The sequence below is a fragment of the Anomalospiza imberbis genome, chromosome 26 (assembly GCF_031753505.1).
Source record: "Anomalospiza imberbis isolate Cuckoo-Finch-1a 21T00152 chromosome 26, ASM3175350v1, whole genome shotgun sequence".
NCBI classification, from domain to species: domain Eukaryota; kingdom Metazoa; phylum Chordata; class Aves; order Passeriformes; family Viduidae; genus Anomalospiza; species Anomalospiza imberbis.
The window spans coordinates 6732108-6746956 of record NC_089706.1 but is presented as its reverse complement, the minus strand read 5'-3'; the positions used below and the strand labels follow the sequence as shown (position 1 = coordinate 6746956).

The window sequence follows — 14849 nt, the reverse complement described above, 5'->3', positions numbered from 1 at the left end:
TCCCAGAGCTGTCACCAACCAGGGCCGTGTTTCCTGCCCTGTCATCACCACAACACCCCAGTTTCCTGTTTTATTCCAGCCCAGTCCTGAGTCCACTGCAGCTGGAGGGATCCCACTGCCCTGGGGCACTCCTGCCCTGCTCCTGGGGTGGAGCAGGAGCCCGGAGCCCTCTCTTGGCCACATCAAAAATGGACACAGACACAGCAGTGACACTGAACTATTGACCTTTTTATTTCAATCAGCTACAGCAGCTCTACATTCCCTACAACACTGTCCTTCCTCCCTCCTCCCGACAGTGAGGGAGCCAAGGACTGTGGTGGCAGCGCGTTGTCTTAAAGCTTAGTATTAAATATTAAATATTCTTTCATTTATGTTTACATTACTTTGTCAAGGAAAACAGAACAAAACACAAAGGACAATTAAAAGTTTAAATTACACGAGTGTGCCCATGCCTGGGGCTGCCCCAGCCAAGTACTGCTGTGGGGGATATGCAGAACTCCTGGTGCGTGAGGACCAGGATGTGCTCGGCTGTGTGGGAGCAGGGAGCTGTTCCCCGTGCTGTCGGAGCGGCAGGTGATCCCGGTGCAGCTAAAACACTGTTTGGAGGAGTTGGGAGCCCCCCTGCAGCCCCAGCGCAGTGCGTGGGGAAGGGAGTGAGGATTTGGTCAACAACGTTGCTAAAGGATTTATCAATTTCTTATTTTTTTGTTTCTTAAAAAAAAACCAACAAACCAACAACCCCAAATGGTTTTGAGTCTTCCTTTGATTTTAGCAAAGACAAGAGTTTAAAAAGCACTTAGGAAGCTTGTACTAAAACCAGGCGCTCTCAGAGGAGAGAGTCATCTGTGCACCCCCCTTCCAGGCCGTAGCGGAATTCCTGCAGGTTGGACACCCCATAGAAGTGGACAAAGGCTGCAGCCACTACCAGCACGTGGAAGATCTGATGAGACTGGAACTGCGGGGAAACAAAAAAAGCCTTTAGACCACACCAAAGGGGACAGGAACGTTGTCAACAGCTCCTGTTCCTCCTTGCTGCTCCAGGACTGTCCTCTGTGCTCTGCTCCCCGCTCTGTTGCACCTAGCAGTGATTTCCACCCTGTACTTTGCCCTGCCCACGCACAAAACCTGTTCAAGGTCTGCCTGCCAGCATGTGCTGAGGCACAGACAGACACCCCCAGCCTCCAGCCCTTCACTGCCCCCTCCCCTGACCCCAGAGCTGCCCCCAGACAACCTGTTCACCCCCACACTCACCCAGATGTCGAACTTGCCCGGGAAGAAGCGCTCAGGGATGCGGGCAGCGTAGAGCCCAGCGCCCGTGATGTACATCACAGCCATGAGGAAGAACCAGCCCATCTGCCCCACCGTGGTGGCCTTCACAAAGCCCTCGGCAATGGTGAAGTGCATGGTGGGCACAACCCCGCTCAGTCCCAGCCCCAGGAACACGCCTGCAGCCCAGAGAGGAGGTCAGGGAAAAGAGCTCAAATGTGGAGTGGGAGCCGCTCTCACACAAACTCCCCTTGATCCCTCAACCTGTGCTAGGGAAGCAGCTTTTCTTCACTGAATTAATAAAATATCTCAAGCTGGAAAGGACCCATAAGGATCATTGTGTCCAACTCTTGGCCCTGCACTGGAGACCCCCAAACAATCTCACTCAGTGCCTGAAAGCATTGTCCAAACACTTAAACTTCTCCAATCCTCATGGCATTTATCCTTCACAAAATGAGGGACCCACAGCTCCACATCCCAGGTAAAACTGCCCCTGTGCTCACTGGGTAGAACCCGCCCAGTGTTTCTTATGCAGGGCTGCAGCAGCTCCCGCTCCTGGCTACAGGAATGGACATTTTGGAAGGTGCCAGCCTTTTGGATTGCACCAGGAACACAACCACCCCTTCCAATAAAGTAATTTCTTGCAGCTCCTGAGGAAGGAGCTCAGCAGCAGCTGAAATGTTCAACTCTGGCCTCTGATGAGTTGGCAGAGAACAAGTGGCACTGGCCTGGAGAGGCTCTGGGTGGCGCTTGGCTAGATCCTTGTGCTGGGGGCACAAGATACAGTGGGGAGGAGTCATGGGGACATGAGTCCTGCCTGTCCCCTGCCCTCATCTGCGGGCTCTCAGGTGGCCACTGTCTCAGCATGGTCTTTCCTCACTCATGTAGCCAGGACAGTATTCTGAGAGACATTTGCTTTGGGACTCCTGGGAGCTGGGGAGGGAGGGTCTCCTGGTGTTCAGCAAGGCTGATGGGACCTGCCATTAAAATTGGGGTAAATTGGGGTGTGGGGCTGGAGGCAGCCCCCCACTCCACCCCCAGGTAGGCAGGGACTGGCCAACGTGTCCTCGGCAGGGAAGAGCTCAGGAATGCCTTCCTCCTCCACCCCAGCTGCAGGTTCCTGCTGCTAAAATGCTTCCCAGAGAAGGCAGAAAAGGCACAGCCCCAGCCCGCCCAAGGCTATTTTTAAACTCCAAACCTCAGGCTCTGCTCAGGAGATGAATCCCCAGGACAGCAAGAGAAGGCAGGAGGCCACTCCCTGCAGTGCTGTGCTGCTCAGGGAGAATGAATCCTGCAGGTGCCCAGAGCTTCTACCAAATGGGATCTGCCCAAAGTGCCTCCTAGGACTCAGGAGGAGGGAGCTCCTACCTGCTCTGGTCTGCCTGTGCTTGGGGGTAGCAAATCGGTCCCACTGTGCCACAATGATGGCAGAGATACCCAAGACACAGACGATGGAGAGGTAGATGAGTCTTGGCTGTGGGGAGCAGTAGAACGAGTAGTAGAGCCACGGGACGAAGCTCCCCATGATCAGCAGTGCAATTCCTGAATAATCCAACCTGCAGGCAGGGTGCAATGACAGAGAGCCACAGGTGAGCCCCAAAATCCACCCCTTCCGTGTATGGGAACTCTCCAGCCTGCACCTGAGTGGAGTCACTGGGCAGGAGAGGTGTGTCCCATCAGGGCAGGTGCAAAAGGAGAAAGGGCCTGGGCACAGTGGGAATGCTGGGGAGGGGCAAGAGGAGGCTGGAGCTCAAAGCACTGGAAACAAATCCCCATGCACATGGATCTGTGATTCTCTACTCATCACACCACAGAAACATAGCTGCTGAACTGTCCCCATTGCCTTCCCAGGAACACAAGGGCATTCCTGCTGGATTTGTTCTGGAGACAGGATCCCATGGGATCTCTGGCGGTTGTGCAAAGGGGATGGGCAGGATTCCCAGCAAGCAGCACCCAAACAAATGCCTTTAACAGTCATATGGGAGCAAAATGTCACTTGTTAGCCTCACTGCAAAGGCTGATGGGAGCTTGACCCTTGCAGCAGCCCCGGAACAGGCACAAACCACTGACCAGCCTTCCCACTGTGCTGGGAATCCTGTTTGTGTTTCTTCTTTCCATTTGGCTTCACTCCAAACTAGATCCAAAACAGATGTTTTTAAAAGCATCCAGTAAAGTGGAACCTGCCAAACTGGCCATGGCCCCCAGCTGCCCAGTGAGAGCAAGACCCCTCCTCAATTCACTACTGTAAGGGGCATAGAGCCTGTTCCCTTGGGAACACAGAGGCCATTCCCTTGGGAGCCAGGATCCTGTTCCCTTGGGAGCTGCAGGGTCTCAGTATCTTTATCATGCACCTGAGGCCCCTGACCTGGCACTTTTAAGGTGCTCAAGCAGAACCCTCCAGAACCCTGTTATGGTTCCCCTCAGTTCCATGCTGGATTGGGTTGATGGTCCCTTCCCCCAGGGATAAAACATTTGGGAACACAGTGCTTTCCAAGAGGAAGTGCTGCAAAAACCCAGCACCTCCCGGGAGACCACACAATCACACTCATGCTGACTCACTTTGAAAAAGTCCGCGAGACCTTCTCTGAGTGACAGTAGACAGTGTGGAAAAGCCAGGAGAAGCTGAGGCACAGCACTGCTCCCAGGAAGAACATCCCAAACACCACCTTCTCTTGGAGAGGAGCCATAAAGTACATGTTGGGCCGCAGCATGGTCAGGATCCCCAGGCAGAGGAACAGAACAAACCCTGCAGGAACACACGGAGAGGGAACTAAGGGGGACAGTGGGGGATTTCAGCAGAACCAGGATAAGAACATCCCTGGCCATGCTCCTGGAGGTCCTGGATGTATCCCAGGGGTGCTCAGTAACCCACAGTGAGTCCTTGGCTGAGGCCTTTGTGCAAACAAGAAGGGCTGGGGCCAAGGGAAAGGGCAGGCACAGGGCAAAGAGCTGCTGAACTACTGTTTCACAGGGTCATAGAATCACAGAATGGTTTAGGTGGGAAGGAACCATAAAGCTCACCACATTCCACCCCCTGCCATGGGCAGGGACACCTTCCACTAGCCCAGGTTGCTCCAAGCCACATCCAACCTGGCTGTGGACACTTCCAGGCACGGGGCATCCACAGCTTCTCTGGGCAACCTGGGCCAGGGCCTCATCACTTTCATAGGGAAGAATTTCTTCCACTCTCCTATCTAACCCTGCCCTCTGGCAGTGGGAACCCATTCCCCCTTGTCCTGTGATTCCAGGCCCTTGTCCAAAGTCCCTCTCCAGCTCTCCTGGAGCCCTTTTAGGTACTGGAAGGGGCTCTGAGGTCTCCCTGGAGCTTTCTCTTCTCCAGGATTAGTATTCCCAGCCCAGCTCCAGAGCAGAAGAGCTCGAGCCCTCAGACCATCTCTGTGGCCTCCTCTGGACTCATTTCAGAGGAACATCCTCTGAGGCTCCCCTGTTTTGCCCAGGACACATTTCCCTGTCCCACTCCTGCAGTGGATGAGCCCAGCCCTGGTCCCTCTCTCCCAAGGGGCTCCAGGCACTCCATGTCTGATCCTCATGCATGCACAGGATCTGCACAGGGAGCCCTGGGCATGGAGATGACCTGGCACCAAGCCCGTTCTGACCCTAATGCAGGGTCTGAGTACCGCCAGCCCCAGGGCTCCCCCTTCCCCACAGTCACCCAGCAGGTGTGTCCAGATGTTGCCTGTCTCGGTGTGTATCCGGAAAATGCTCCGGAAGCAGGCACGGAAGGAGGGCATAGGGGGCCGGTGTCCATGCAGGAGGTAATCGTTGTCCTTGAGCCAGTCGGGCAGAACGTCGTATGGAATCACACGCCAGCGTCCTTCCCACACCTGCAACACACCAGGGGGATCAGGGCAGCCCAGAGCCCCAAATCCACGGGGAACAGCCCAGCCCTGGGATGCTCCTCAGGGAGAGGAAGTTTGGCTTCTGCACCATCAGGTGCCCTGTGGGACCCTGTAAACCGCTCACCCACATCCTGCCTTTTGCTCTCCATAACTTCCCAGGGAGTGATTCCCAGTCGCCCCAGGGAGTGATTTTACCCCCACCTCAGTTCCCACAAGGACCCCCAAGGAAGTCAGGGGTGATTAATACCCTTAGCTTTAACCCTTCCACACCCATAGACTGTTCCCTGTGGTGGGAATTCCTGTTCGATCAGGGAATTCCTGCACAGGAGCTTCTTGCACAGGAGCCACAGTGACTGCAGGACCGGGTGACACGTGGTCCAGCACTTGGACTCCCGGGCCCCACCCAGGCCCGCAGGAACATCTGAATTGCTCCCAGGTTCTCATCCACCATGGCTGGGCCAACCCCCATCCAAGCCATCCCCTTCCCACACCGTTCCCAGTGATGCTGCTGGGAGCAGCCCGGCAGAGTTGGAGCCAGCTGCAGCCATGCGGAGCGTTATGCAAACACATCCTATCACCCCAAACCGGGAGTTGGGGAATCTGCACCAAAACCAAGACTGGGGGATCGCCATAGGCTCTGGTACCTTGTACACGAACTCTTCCATCTTCTCCATGGCATGGTGAGCCTGCAGAGGCAGGGTCAGCACCCGCACCACCTCCTCCTCCTCCTCGTGGGCCACTGGGCATGGTGGGTCCTCAGCCTGCAGCAAGAAGAGCCAGGAGGGAATCGCTCCAGCCCCCAAGAGAGGAATCATCCCTGCCCTTCTGAGAGCACCTGGGGCTTCATCCCTCTGACGGGATGGGCAAGACCCACCGGTCACCCTCGTTTATGCAACACGCTGCTGCCTGACCCATCCTGAGCGTGCTAATCCCAGATTTATCCTGTCGAAAAGTGGGATTAGCACCAGGGATTTTCATCCCTACAACCAAAGCTGGGATGGCCACTTGGCCCAGCCAGGACACCTGAGCAGAGGCAACTCCGATCTGGGAACACTCAGTGTCCTGGCTCAGCTCCCGCTCTCCTCAGCCGGGAAGGGGTTTGGGAAGGTGATTCCCGGCCCTGTGGAAATGCTGGGGCACTGGAAACACCCGGTACAGACACAACGATCCCGGTGACATCCCTGTGAAGGACTATCCCGGCTCCATGCCTGCTGGGCAGGAGCAGAGTTTAGGCCGGCTCGGAACACTGACAGGCCCGAGGAACAATACAGAACCATACTCCTCTACTACTAATGGGATAACGGGCAGATTCCCGGGATAATCCGCGAAGACGGAGCGAGGAGACTGAGCCAGGCTCTGAATCCCCTCCCGCCCAGGGTCTCGGAGGGGCTCACGCTGGCCGCGCCGGTGGGTCCTTGGTCCCCCTTCTCTTCAAGGAGCGGCCCCAGCTCGGCGAGCTCCAGGTGCGCCCGTTCCCGCTCCCGCTCCCGGTCTCGGCCGGCGGCCACAAGCCCGCTGCCCGCCCCGGCGGGGGCCTTGCGGGACGCCATCGGGGTGGCGGGTGCGTGCGGCTCCGAGGCAGCCGGTGAAGGTCCCTCCGCGTCCTTCTGCCGCCGCGCTGGAGGGGGAAGAAGCACAGAGTTACCGGGACCGAGGGGACCGGTGGCAGGGCTCTCCCCGGGGGGCTGGGAACAGCGGACGCCCCCCTCCCCGCCCGTCCCTCACCGGCCGCTACATCCCGCGGGCGGCGGCGGCGGCACCGGAAGCAACGCTGAGGGAACGGGAACGCACAGGGCTGGTTCCGGCCTCGGGCCGCGCCCCCACCAGGGCTCCGCCCCTCGGAAGGCGCTCTATGATTGGTCAAGACCGCTGTCTGTCCCTCTTTTCTCCCGCCCCAACGGCCGCCGCCCGCTGCGATTGGCCGAGCCGCCTCGCTGGGGTGCCGGCGGAAGCCGCTCTGGCCGCGTGGCGCAGCTTTGTGGCCGCGCGCTCCGTTGCCCCCTGCTGGCGCCCCGGGGGTAGCGCGGGGGGACGGCGCCTCCGGCCCCTGGGGCTGCGGTGACACCGACAGCGCCCTCCAGCGGAGTTATCCGCCCCCAGGATGAATCCTCCCGCTTTTGCCAACGTAACCGTCCCAGTTCCATTTCTCCAACAGAACATGCTTTAATGAAGAACTTCGTGTTTCGAGCATTGAGGAAAGTCACATCACCTAAAAAAATATGCATTAGGCAGGCGAAGAATATGCTTTAGATATGCAGGTTCATGTAAATTTTACTGTATTTAATCTTTTATCCCTCGGTGTGCTTGATTTGTGGAAACCTTCTCTTTGTACCTGGTTCAGAATAAATAATGTTTCCTTTCTAACGTGACTCAGTGTTTAGAGAGCTCCTAAAGTGGGCAACAAGAGGTGACAGACTCTGTCATCCATCTGGGATGGCCCTGTGTCCCAACAGCCGATAGCCCTTGCCTGCCCGTGTGTGGCCATTGAGGGCTTTCCCCTAATGGCCACAGCAATTATCAATGGCCGAGGTCACCCCCAGCCTGGTGGGGTGGCTCGTCTTTCCCTGCCCACAGGTTTAATTTCCTTGGCTGACAAGAGCAGGAGACTCCCAGCCTCCGGCTGCACAATGGTGGATCCTGTTCCCCATCAATCATTCATGGCCTTGCTGCTGGAAGAGATTTCTTGGGGACTGCTGGAGTCGCAAGGGGGGAGAGATTTTCCGACCTTCGTGATGTTACATAGGTGCTGGCAGCACCAGGGAAGGCCGGAGGTACCTGGGTCGCCCACTATCCCTGCAGGGTGAGTGGTGTGGGGGCTGAAAGGAACACAGGGTTTAGAGAGAACATGGGTTTGGAGGGGACATGGAATTTGTAGGGGACACGCGATTTGGTGGGGACACAAGGTCTGTAGGGGACATGGGTTTGTAAGGGACACAAGATTTGGAGGGGACACAGGGTTTAGATGGACAAAGGACTGGAGACATGGGGTTTGAAGGGGACATGTGGTTGGGAGGGGACACATATTTGGAGAGGACACAAGTCTGGGGCTTTTTGGGGTGTCATGGGAGATGGTGGGGATAGAAAATGATCTGGGAATTTTGGGAGGCTGCATTCCCCCACATTCTGCTGGAGCCAAGGGGTCCAGGACAAGTCAGGGCTGGCTGTGGCCAGGGTTCTGCTCTCCTCTCCATAGGGACAAATACTGCGGTGTCCCCCCCTCCCGGTGTCCCCATGGGTGTCTTGAGCTGCGTGAAGTACCTGATGTTCATCTTCAACGTGCTGGTGTTTGTGAGTCCCCCTGGGCCCTGTGGGGTGCAGGGGTGGAGGGGACCTGTGCCTGGGACTGATAACTCCAGCTGGCTCAGGGGTGGGTGACGCAGGTCCCAGGGAGGGAACCAAGGGTTGAAGCATCCCCCATCCACAGGGGATGACATTTCTGTCTGGCTCAGGGGTGGGTGTCACCCATTCCCAGGGAGGGGACCAAGCCTTGGACATTGCCTGAGCCCATGATCATCTCCTGACCTCCCCCTGCAGGCTGGGGGAACATGCCTGGCAGGCATGGGAGTCTGGGTGGCCGTGGACCCGTCCGGTTTCCAAGACATCGTGGCCGCCAGGGCCGTGCTGAGTGCAGGCGCGTGGCTGCTGCTGGTCGTGGGCATCGCCCTGTCCCTGCTGGGCTTCCTGGGCTGCTGTGGGGCCCTGCGCCGGAGCCGCCCACTCCTACTGCTGGTGAGGGAGGGAAGATGGGTGTGAAGGGGCTGCAGGATATGGCCAGGGGGCACTGGGTCAGGAGTCATGGGCTGGATGGTGGTGGGGGATGCAGCTGTTCCTGGAGGAGCAAGGAGCTGGTGCTCCTCATCCTCAACATGTCCTTCCATCCACTTCCCACCTGGTGAGTCTCAGTTTAGAGCCCAGGCGATTTATAAAGCCACCACGTAGGGTCAATTCTCTCTGAAGCCACTGGCTTTTCTCACATGGCATTTCCAAGATGACCCCACTGCTGGTAAGGGGCAGAAAAACACCTGTTTGAGCACCAAGACCCCCATTTCTTCAGCATCCCCAGTCCCTTGCAGACACTGCTCGTTTTTAACCCCTGCCTTGCAGCCACAGTGGTCAGAGATGTGGCATCTGTCCCCAGGAGCTGTACAGATGTCCCTGGTCTGAGGGACACAGGGTACAGGCAGAGCTGGTGCAGAGGAGGGCAGGGATAACGTGAGCAAGCTTCTGATGGGATCAGGCTGGTTTCTGACTCCTTCACCTGCTGCCTTCCAGTTCTTCATCCTCGTCAGCCTCGTCTTCCTCACACAGCTCATTGGGGCCGTTCTCTTCCTGGTGCACTGGAAACAGGTACTGGCATCCCCAGTGTCACCCGCCTCCCTCTGTCATGCCATGGCCATGGCTCTGAGTCCACCAGGCAACTGGGGCTGGTGTAGGGACACCCTTCCCCTCACCTCCATCATCATCACCACAATGCAAACTGCAGAGCAGGTTGGGGGGTGTCCACTAGGTGCCCAATTCTCCCCAAAAGAAGCTAGTCCTGAGCAGAGTGGGAGAGGAACAGTCCCAGCCCTGGCACCAATTCCACAGGTCCAGCCTGAGAACTTCCTGTCTGAGCTGCAGAGAAACTATGGTGGGGACGAGGGTGCTGAGGTGTTCTCCACAGCCTGGAACACCCTCATGGTCACGGTGAGCAGCTGGGAGGCTCCTGGGGGATGCACAGGATCCACCAAGAGTGTCCACAGTGATGATGTTTCCCTTCTGTTCCAGTTCTCGTGCTGTGGTGTTTTAGGACCCGAAGACTTTGGGAATGGCTCCCGCTTCCAAGAACTGCACCCAGGCATGCCTTGGCCACGAGCATGCTGTGCCCGGGATGGGCTTCTGCAGGTGGGAGAGCTCCTGGGCTGGGAGCAGTGCCAGGACAGAAGCCCTGGCTACATCCATGAGCAGGTACAGCACAACTCTGCTGTGTCTGTGTACCTGTCCCAGCCTCAGCCCTTCCCAGGCTCATGGAGTGGAGCATAAGGGACAGAAACCAGGGACATTGCCTGGTTGTGGTTCAACAGTCCAATGGTTCCCGAAGTCTTCAGCTCGTCCTGCCCCACAAGGGACCCCCCACATCCCCCTGCAACCCAGTCCCCCTCTGGGCTCTCTGTGGCCATGGGGAACATGAGAGAGCCCCTCCCTCCTCTCTCTGCCCCAGGGCTGCTTCTCTACCTTCGGCAAGACCCTGCAGAGGTACATCTCCCTCCCTGGGACCTGCAGCTTAGCTGTGCTAGGCATCGAGGTAATGAGGGGCCGGGGACAGGGCAGGCAGAATGTCTACTCTTTGTGGAAGGGGGGTTGCTCAGTGGGCAAGGAGAGCACAAATGGGCTCAGGTCTGTCTTGGGGTACAGAGCCTGCTCTCTGCTGCAGATAGGGCAGGTGAAGGAACAAGGAAGGGTTTGTTTTACTCCCCCTGGGTCTTCTCGCCCTGGTGTCCCTGTGCAGCACCAGGAGAGCTGGCCCAGGCCCCTCGAGGGGCACAGTGATGGCCCCAGGCCAAAAATCTTCCTGCCCCTCTCTGCTTCCAACCGCAGCTAGGCCTGGCCTGGCCCAGCCCTGCTATGAGGCTGACCCTTTCCCACCTCCATCATTCCAGATCTTTGCCATGTTCTTCGCCTTCTGCCTTTACTACAACTTCGACTGAGTGGGACAGGGACATGCCCAGGGCTTTGGGAGCAGCTGAGGACACAGCCTTTCCTCACTCAACAGAGATCAGCTCATCACTGTATAAATGACTCAGACCCCGGGCGGGAATGAGTAAATAAAATTTAATTAGAACCTGTTAAAGTTACAAAGCAAAGAGGAGACAGCGCTAGGAGCATAGTGACACTCTCTCTGCTCACCAGAGGCTCAGCTCACAAAATGGCATCTTTGCCTTTTATATATTCAAGGTTGCATCAGCCACATTAATATTCATACACAGTCCTTCTATGCCCTCCCAGCACTTCCCACAGTCTGTTCCTTTGCCCATATATATATACTTGTCTCCTCCTAGGGTCCATGAGCTCATTCTTGTAAGTAGATTTGACTCCTCCCAAGGTCTGTCAGTTAGCCCTCTGTGCCTCTCGTTGGTGGAGCCCCTCTTGCATCTTGACTGGTGGTGAGATGTTACCCTGCCAAGCCTCCCAGCAACAAGTGTCCCCCACTCCCTGCCACCTCTTGCAAGGGGCAAGTGTATGCCCTCCCCGACATTTTTGACAGCTCTGTTGGCTAAAGTTGCCAGGCAGCAACCACACAGGGGGACGGGAGGATTGGAGGGAGAGTACAAAACGCTTCAAAACCAAACTGGAACAACAAAAGTACATGTCAAAAGAACTGTAAACCTTAGCACAACTTCTTCCCACCATACTTAATAACTCCTCCTCATTTGCATGAGTCAATCACTACACCTTATTCATTACAATCACCCCTTTTTCTCTTGATACCTCATTTATTTTGCTCATGCAAATGAGTCTCATTTCCAATTTCATTACAACACTTGAAATTGACCAACCCAACATTAACCGTATTTACTTAAAATTGTCCAACCTAACATCAACCATATTACAACATCCAATAATACAAAAACAATTCATATAGTGTCTAGTAAAATCAACGTCTCCTAACTTGTTCTCGTTTTATCTGATTAGATAAACTTGAAATATACTTGAATGAGTCCCAACATTATCTGTTGACGTGGTTCAGGGCAGCAAAAACCTTGAGTCTCCCTGAGAAAATGATTGATGGCTCTCATGATATGGGTAGTCCTCTGTAATAAAAGACAAGTGACAGACGAAAATGGGAGTAACAGAGGTCCGGTATGGCTTTTACTTCCACCCACCATGCCTTATAGGGTCGCTACCTATAGCAGGTGTGTATGATTTTCCTGGTGGAAAGTACAGAGGCCAAGCCGGTCTTGCCCTCCATCCCTTTGTTACTTCTCCCAATTTTGCCACCTTCCAGTTTTAGTTGCCTTTAGTACTTTTTCCATTATGACCTTTTCCTGGTCCTCCAAGCTCTTCCCATTTAACAGACTCTAGTAGTTTCCATCCACAGAGAATGATAACCTCAATAATACATCACATACTAATGTCAATATGTTACACCCTCTCCCTTTTGACCAATACAGTCCTGGTCCTTCTGCTGGGAGCTTAAGTGTCTTTCCCTGGTGTGAAATCGAGGTCTCTCAGAGTCCATACAAACTTGGCTGTCCTTCCCCATTTTCTGTGCTCCTTTTAATATTCTCCGGATTATTCGGATCATCTCAGTTCGTTACCTCTTAATCCCTGTTTAAGAGTCAGTTTTGTACCACCTGGTTCAGATGTTGTAGTCCACTCCTCAGGTTCTTCCACAGGTCCTTTGACTTGGCTAGCGTGGGTCCACCCTCGTTCAGCGGTTCTGATGGCTGTCTCGGTTAATATTAGCACTTGAAAGGAACCTTCCTATTATGGTATCAATGGTTGATCATTCCAGGATTTAATTAACACCCAATTCCCAGGTTTTATATTGTGTATCTTGAAGTATAGAAGGGGAATTTGGGGAATCATTCCTTGTTTTCATAAGTCCTCTAGATTTTGTGCTGTGGTCTTAGCATATTTCATGACATTTACTTCCTCCTCTTCATAGGTTGCAACTTCGTGGGTTGAAGCTAAAATGGGTAACCCAAACATCATCTCATAAGGGGATATACCTAGGTCGGACCAAGGTTGTATTCTAAACCATAGTAATGCTAGGGGTAAACATCTTATCCAAGACATTTGAGTCTCAATCATTAACTTAGTCAAGGTTCTTTTAAGGGCCTTATTCATCCTCTCAATCCATCCGAAACATTGTGGGTGCCACAGTGTATGTAAATCCCATTTTATTCCCACTGCTTGGACAATCTATTATAAAACCTTGGAAGTGAAGTGTGTTACCCTATCTGAATCAATCCTGTTCACCATCCCATATTGGGGAGTAATTTGTTCTAACAGCATCTTCAAGATAATATTGGCTGTGGCCCTCACAGCAGGTATAGCCTCGACCCAGTGAGTCAAATGATCACTAACATCAGTAAGAATTTCTATCACTGGATCTGGCAAGTTTGATAAAGTCCACCTGTATGCTTTGAAAGGATCTTAGGGCTAGTTCGCCACCTCCTGGGGTTGCTTTTCTCATTGCCTTTTTGATCACCTTTTGACAAACTCCTCATTTACCAATTATTTGTTTTGCTATTCCAAAGACTCCTACACACCCATAATTCTTTAAAAACTCATCACAGAAGGCTCGGGTACCCCAATGGGTCTTTTGGTGTATTCTGTCTAATACTTCTTTGGCAAGGGGTCTATTTAACATTTGCCTTCTCTCTGGGAGCCTCCAGATACCTGCATCATTCTTCTCTGCCCCTATCTCCCTCAATCTGTCCTCTTCTGGTTTACTAAACCTTGGAATCCCTGATTCTTTGTCTTTTGATGTTAGGACTATCATCATTCTCTTCTCCCTGTTTTTTGCAGCATCCTTTGCTTGTCTATTGGCCAGATTATTTCCTCCGATCTTTATGGCCATTCCCTTCTGGTGACCCTTAATATGGACTACAGCAATCTCTTCTGGTAACCTCATGGCTTCTGAGACTTCCAGAATCAACCTTTCATGTATCAGTCCCTTCCCTCTTGAGTTAAGCAGCCCTCTTTCTTCCCTTATTTTTCCAAAGGTGTGCACTACTCCAAAGGCATATTTTGAGTCAGTATAGATTGTCCCTTGTTCATGGTCTAGTAGTTTTTAAGCCCGGACTGAAGCACACAACTCACAAGCTTGGGCTGACTAGTCTGAGGGCAATTCCCCTTTTTCAGCTACTGTCATCTTTTGTTCATTTCTGATGGCATACCTGGATTTCCACTGCCCTTGTATATACCTTGAAGAGCCCTTTATATAGAGGATCTTTCCTCCTTGGGGAGGCTGGTCAGTCAAGTCCTGCCTCACCTTGGTTTGGTATTCAGTTATGTCCAGACAGTCATGTTCTAATTCTCTGAATGGTTCTCCATATAGGAATTCAGCTGGGTTTAAATACTTATCTGTAACTAATTCCAAATAATACCCATTTATTAATATGGCCTCATATTTGAGTATCTGAGAGTCTGTAAGCCACTTTTCAGTCTTTTGGTTTAAGATATTTCTTACTGAATGGGGAGTATATACTTGTAACTTTTCCTCAAAGGTTAATTTCTGGTTCTCCTCCATCAGCAGTGATGCAGTAGCTACAGCTTGAGTGCACAAGGGGCACCCCATGCTAATAGGATTCAACAACTTAGACAAGTATGCCACAGATTTTCTACATCCTCCCCAGTCCTGGGTTAGGACCCCATGGGCCACCCCATTATCCACATTCACAAATGGGTGAAAGGGCTTTTTTAGAGCAGGAAGGCTGTGGGTGAAAGGGCTTTTTTAGAGCAGGAAGGCTGAGGGCAGGGACAGTTATCAATTTTTGTTTTATTTCTTCAAATCTGTTTTCATCCTCCTCTGTCCAGATTATCTCCTCTTCAACTAACTTTTGATACAAAATCTTAACAGCCTGGATGTATCCCTCAATCCACAATCAGCAATATCCTTGTAATCCTAAAATCTGCCTTATTTTTTCTTTGTTTTTGGTCTAGTCATTGAGACAATCCCTGTAACCCTTCCTGGATGTAACTGTCGGCTGCCTTTACTAATTATATGACCCAAAT

General features: G+C 53.4%; 2 protein-coding genes across 3 annotated transcripts; one reads left to right on the top strand and one right to left on the bottom strand.

The window, feature by feature from the left end:
• Positions 1 to 207: 207 nt before the first annotated feature.
• Positions 208 to 7001, bottom strand: ADIPOR1 (adiponectin receptor 1). Of its 2 annotated transcripts, XM_068173189.1 has the most exons (8): positions 6852 to 7001; positions 6521 to 6744; positions 5771 to 5887; positions 4940 to 5111; positions 3826 to 4012; positions 2635 to 2822; positions 1252 to 1445; positions 208 to 955 (listed from the first exon to the last, which is right to left on the bottom strand). In XM_068173189.1, the coding sequence occupies exons 2-8, from the start codon at positions 6674 to 6676 to the stop codon at positions 827 to 829; spliced, it is 1143 nt and encodes a 380-aa protein (XP_068029290.1). In that variant the 5' UTR covers positions 6677 to 6744; positions 6852 to 7001; the 3' UTR covers positions 208 to 826. The 2 variants fall into 2 exon arrangements, with proteins under 2 accessions (XP_068029290.1, XP_068029291.1); XM_068173190.1 differs by lacking the exon at positions 1252 to 1445 and having other exon boundaries at positions 6521 to 6898.
• A 1262-nt stretch (positions 7002 to 8263) lies between these two features.
• LOC137462710 (tetraspanin-18-like) lies at positions 8264 to 14300 on the top strand. Its single transcript, XM_068173332.1, has 7 exons — positions 8264 to 8414; positions 8661 to 8855; positions 9399 to 9473; positions 9714 to 9812; positions 9894 to 10073; positions 10327 to 10410; positions 10766 to 14300. Exons 1-7 carry the CDS (start codon positions 8358 to 8360, stop codon positions 10811 to 10813), a joined length of 738 nt encoding a protein of 245 aa, XP_068029433.1. The 5' UTR covers positions 8264 to 8357; the 3' UTR covers positions 10814 to 14300.
• The last annotated feature ends 549 nt before the right edge of the window (positions 14301 to 14849 follow it).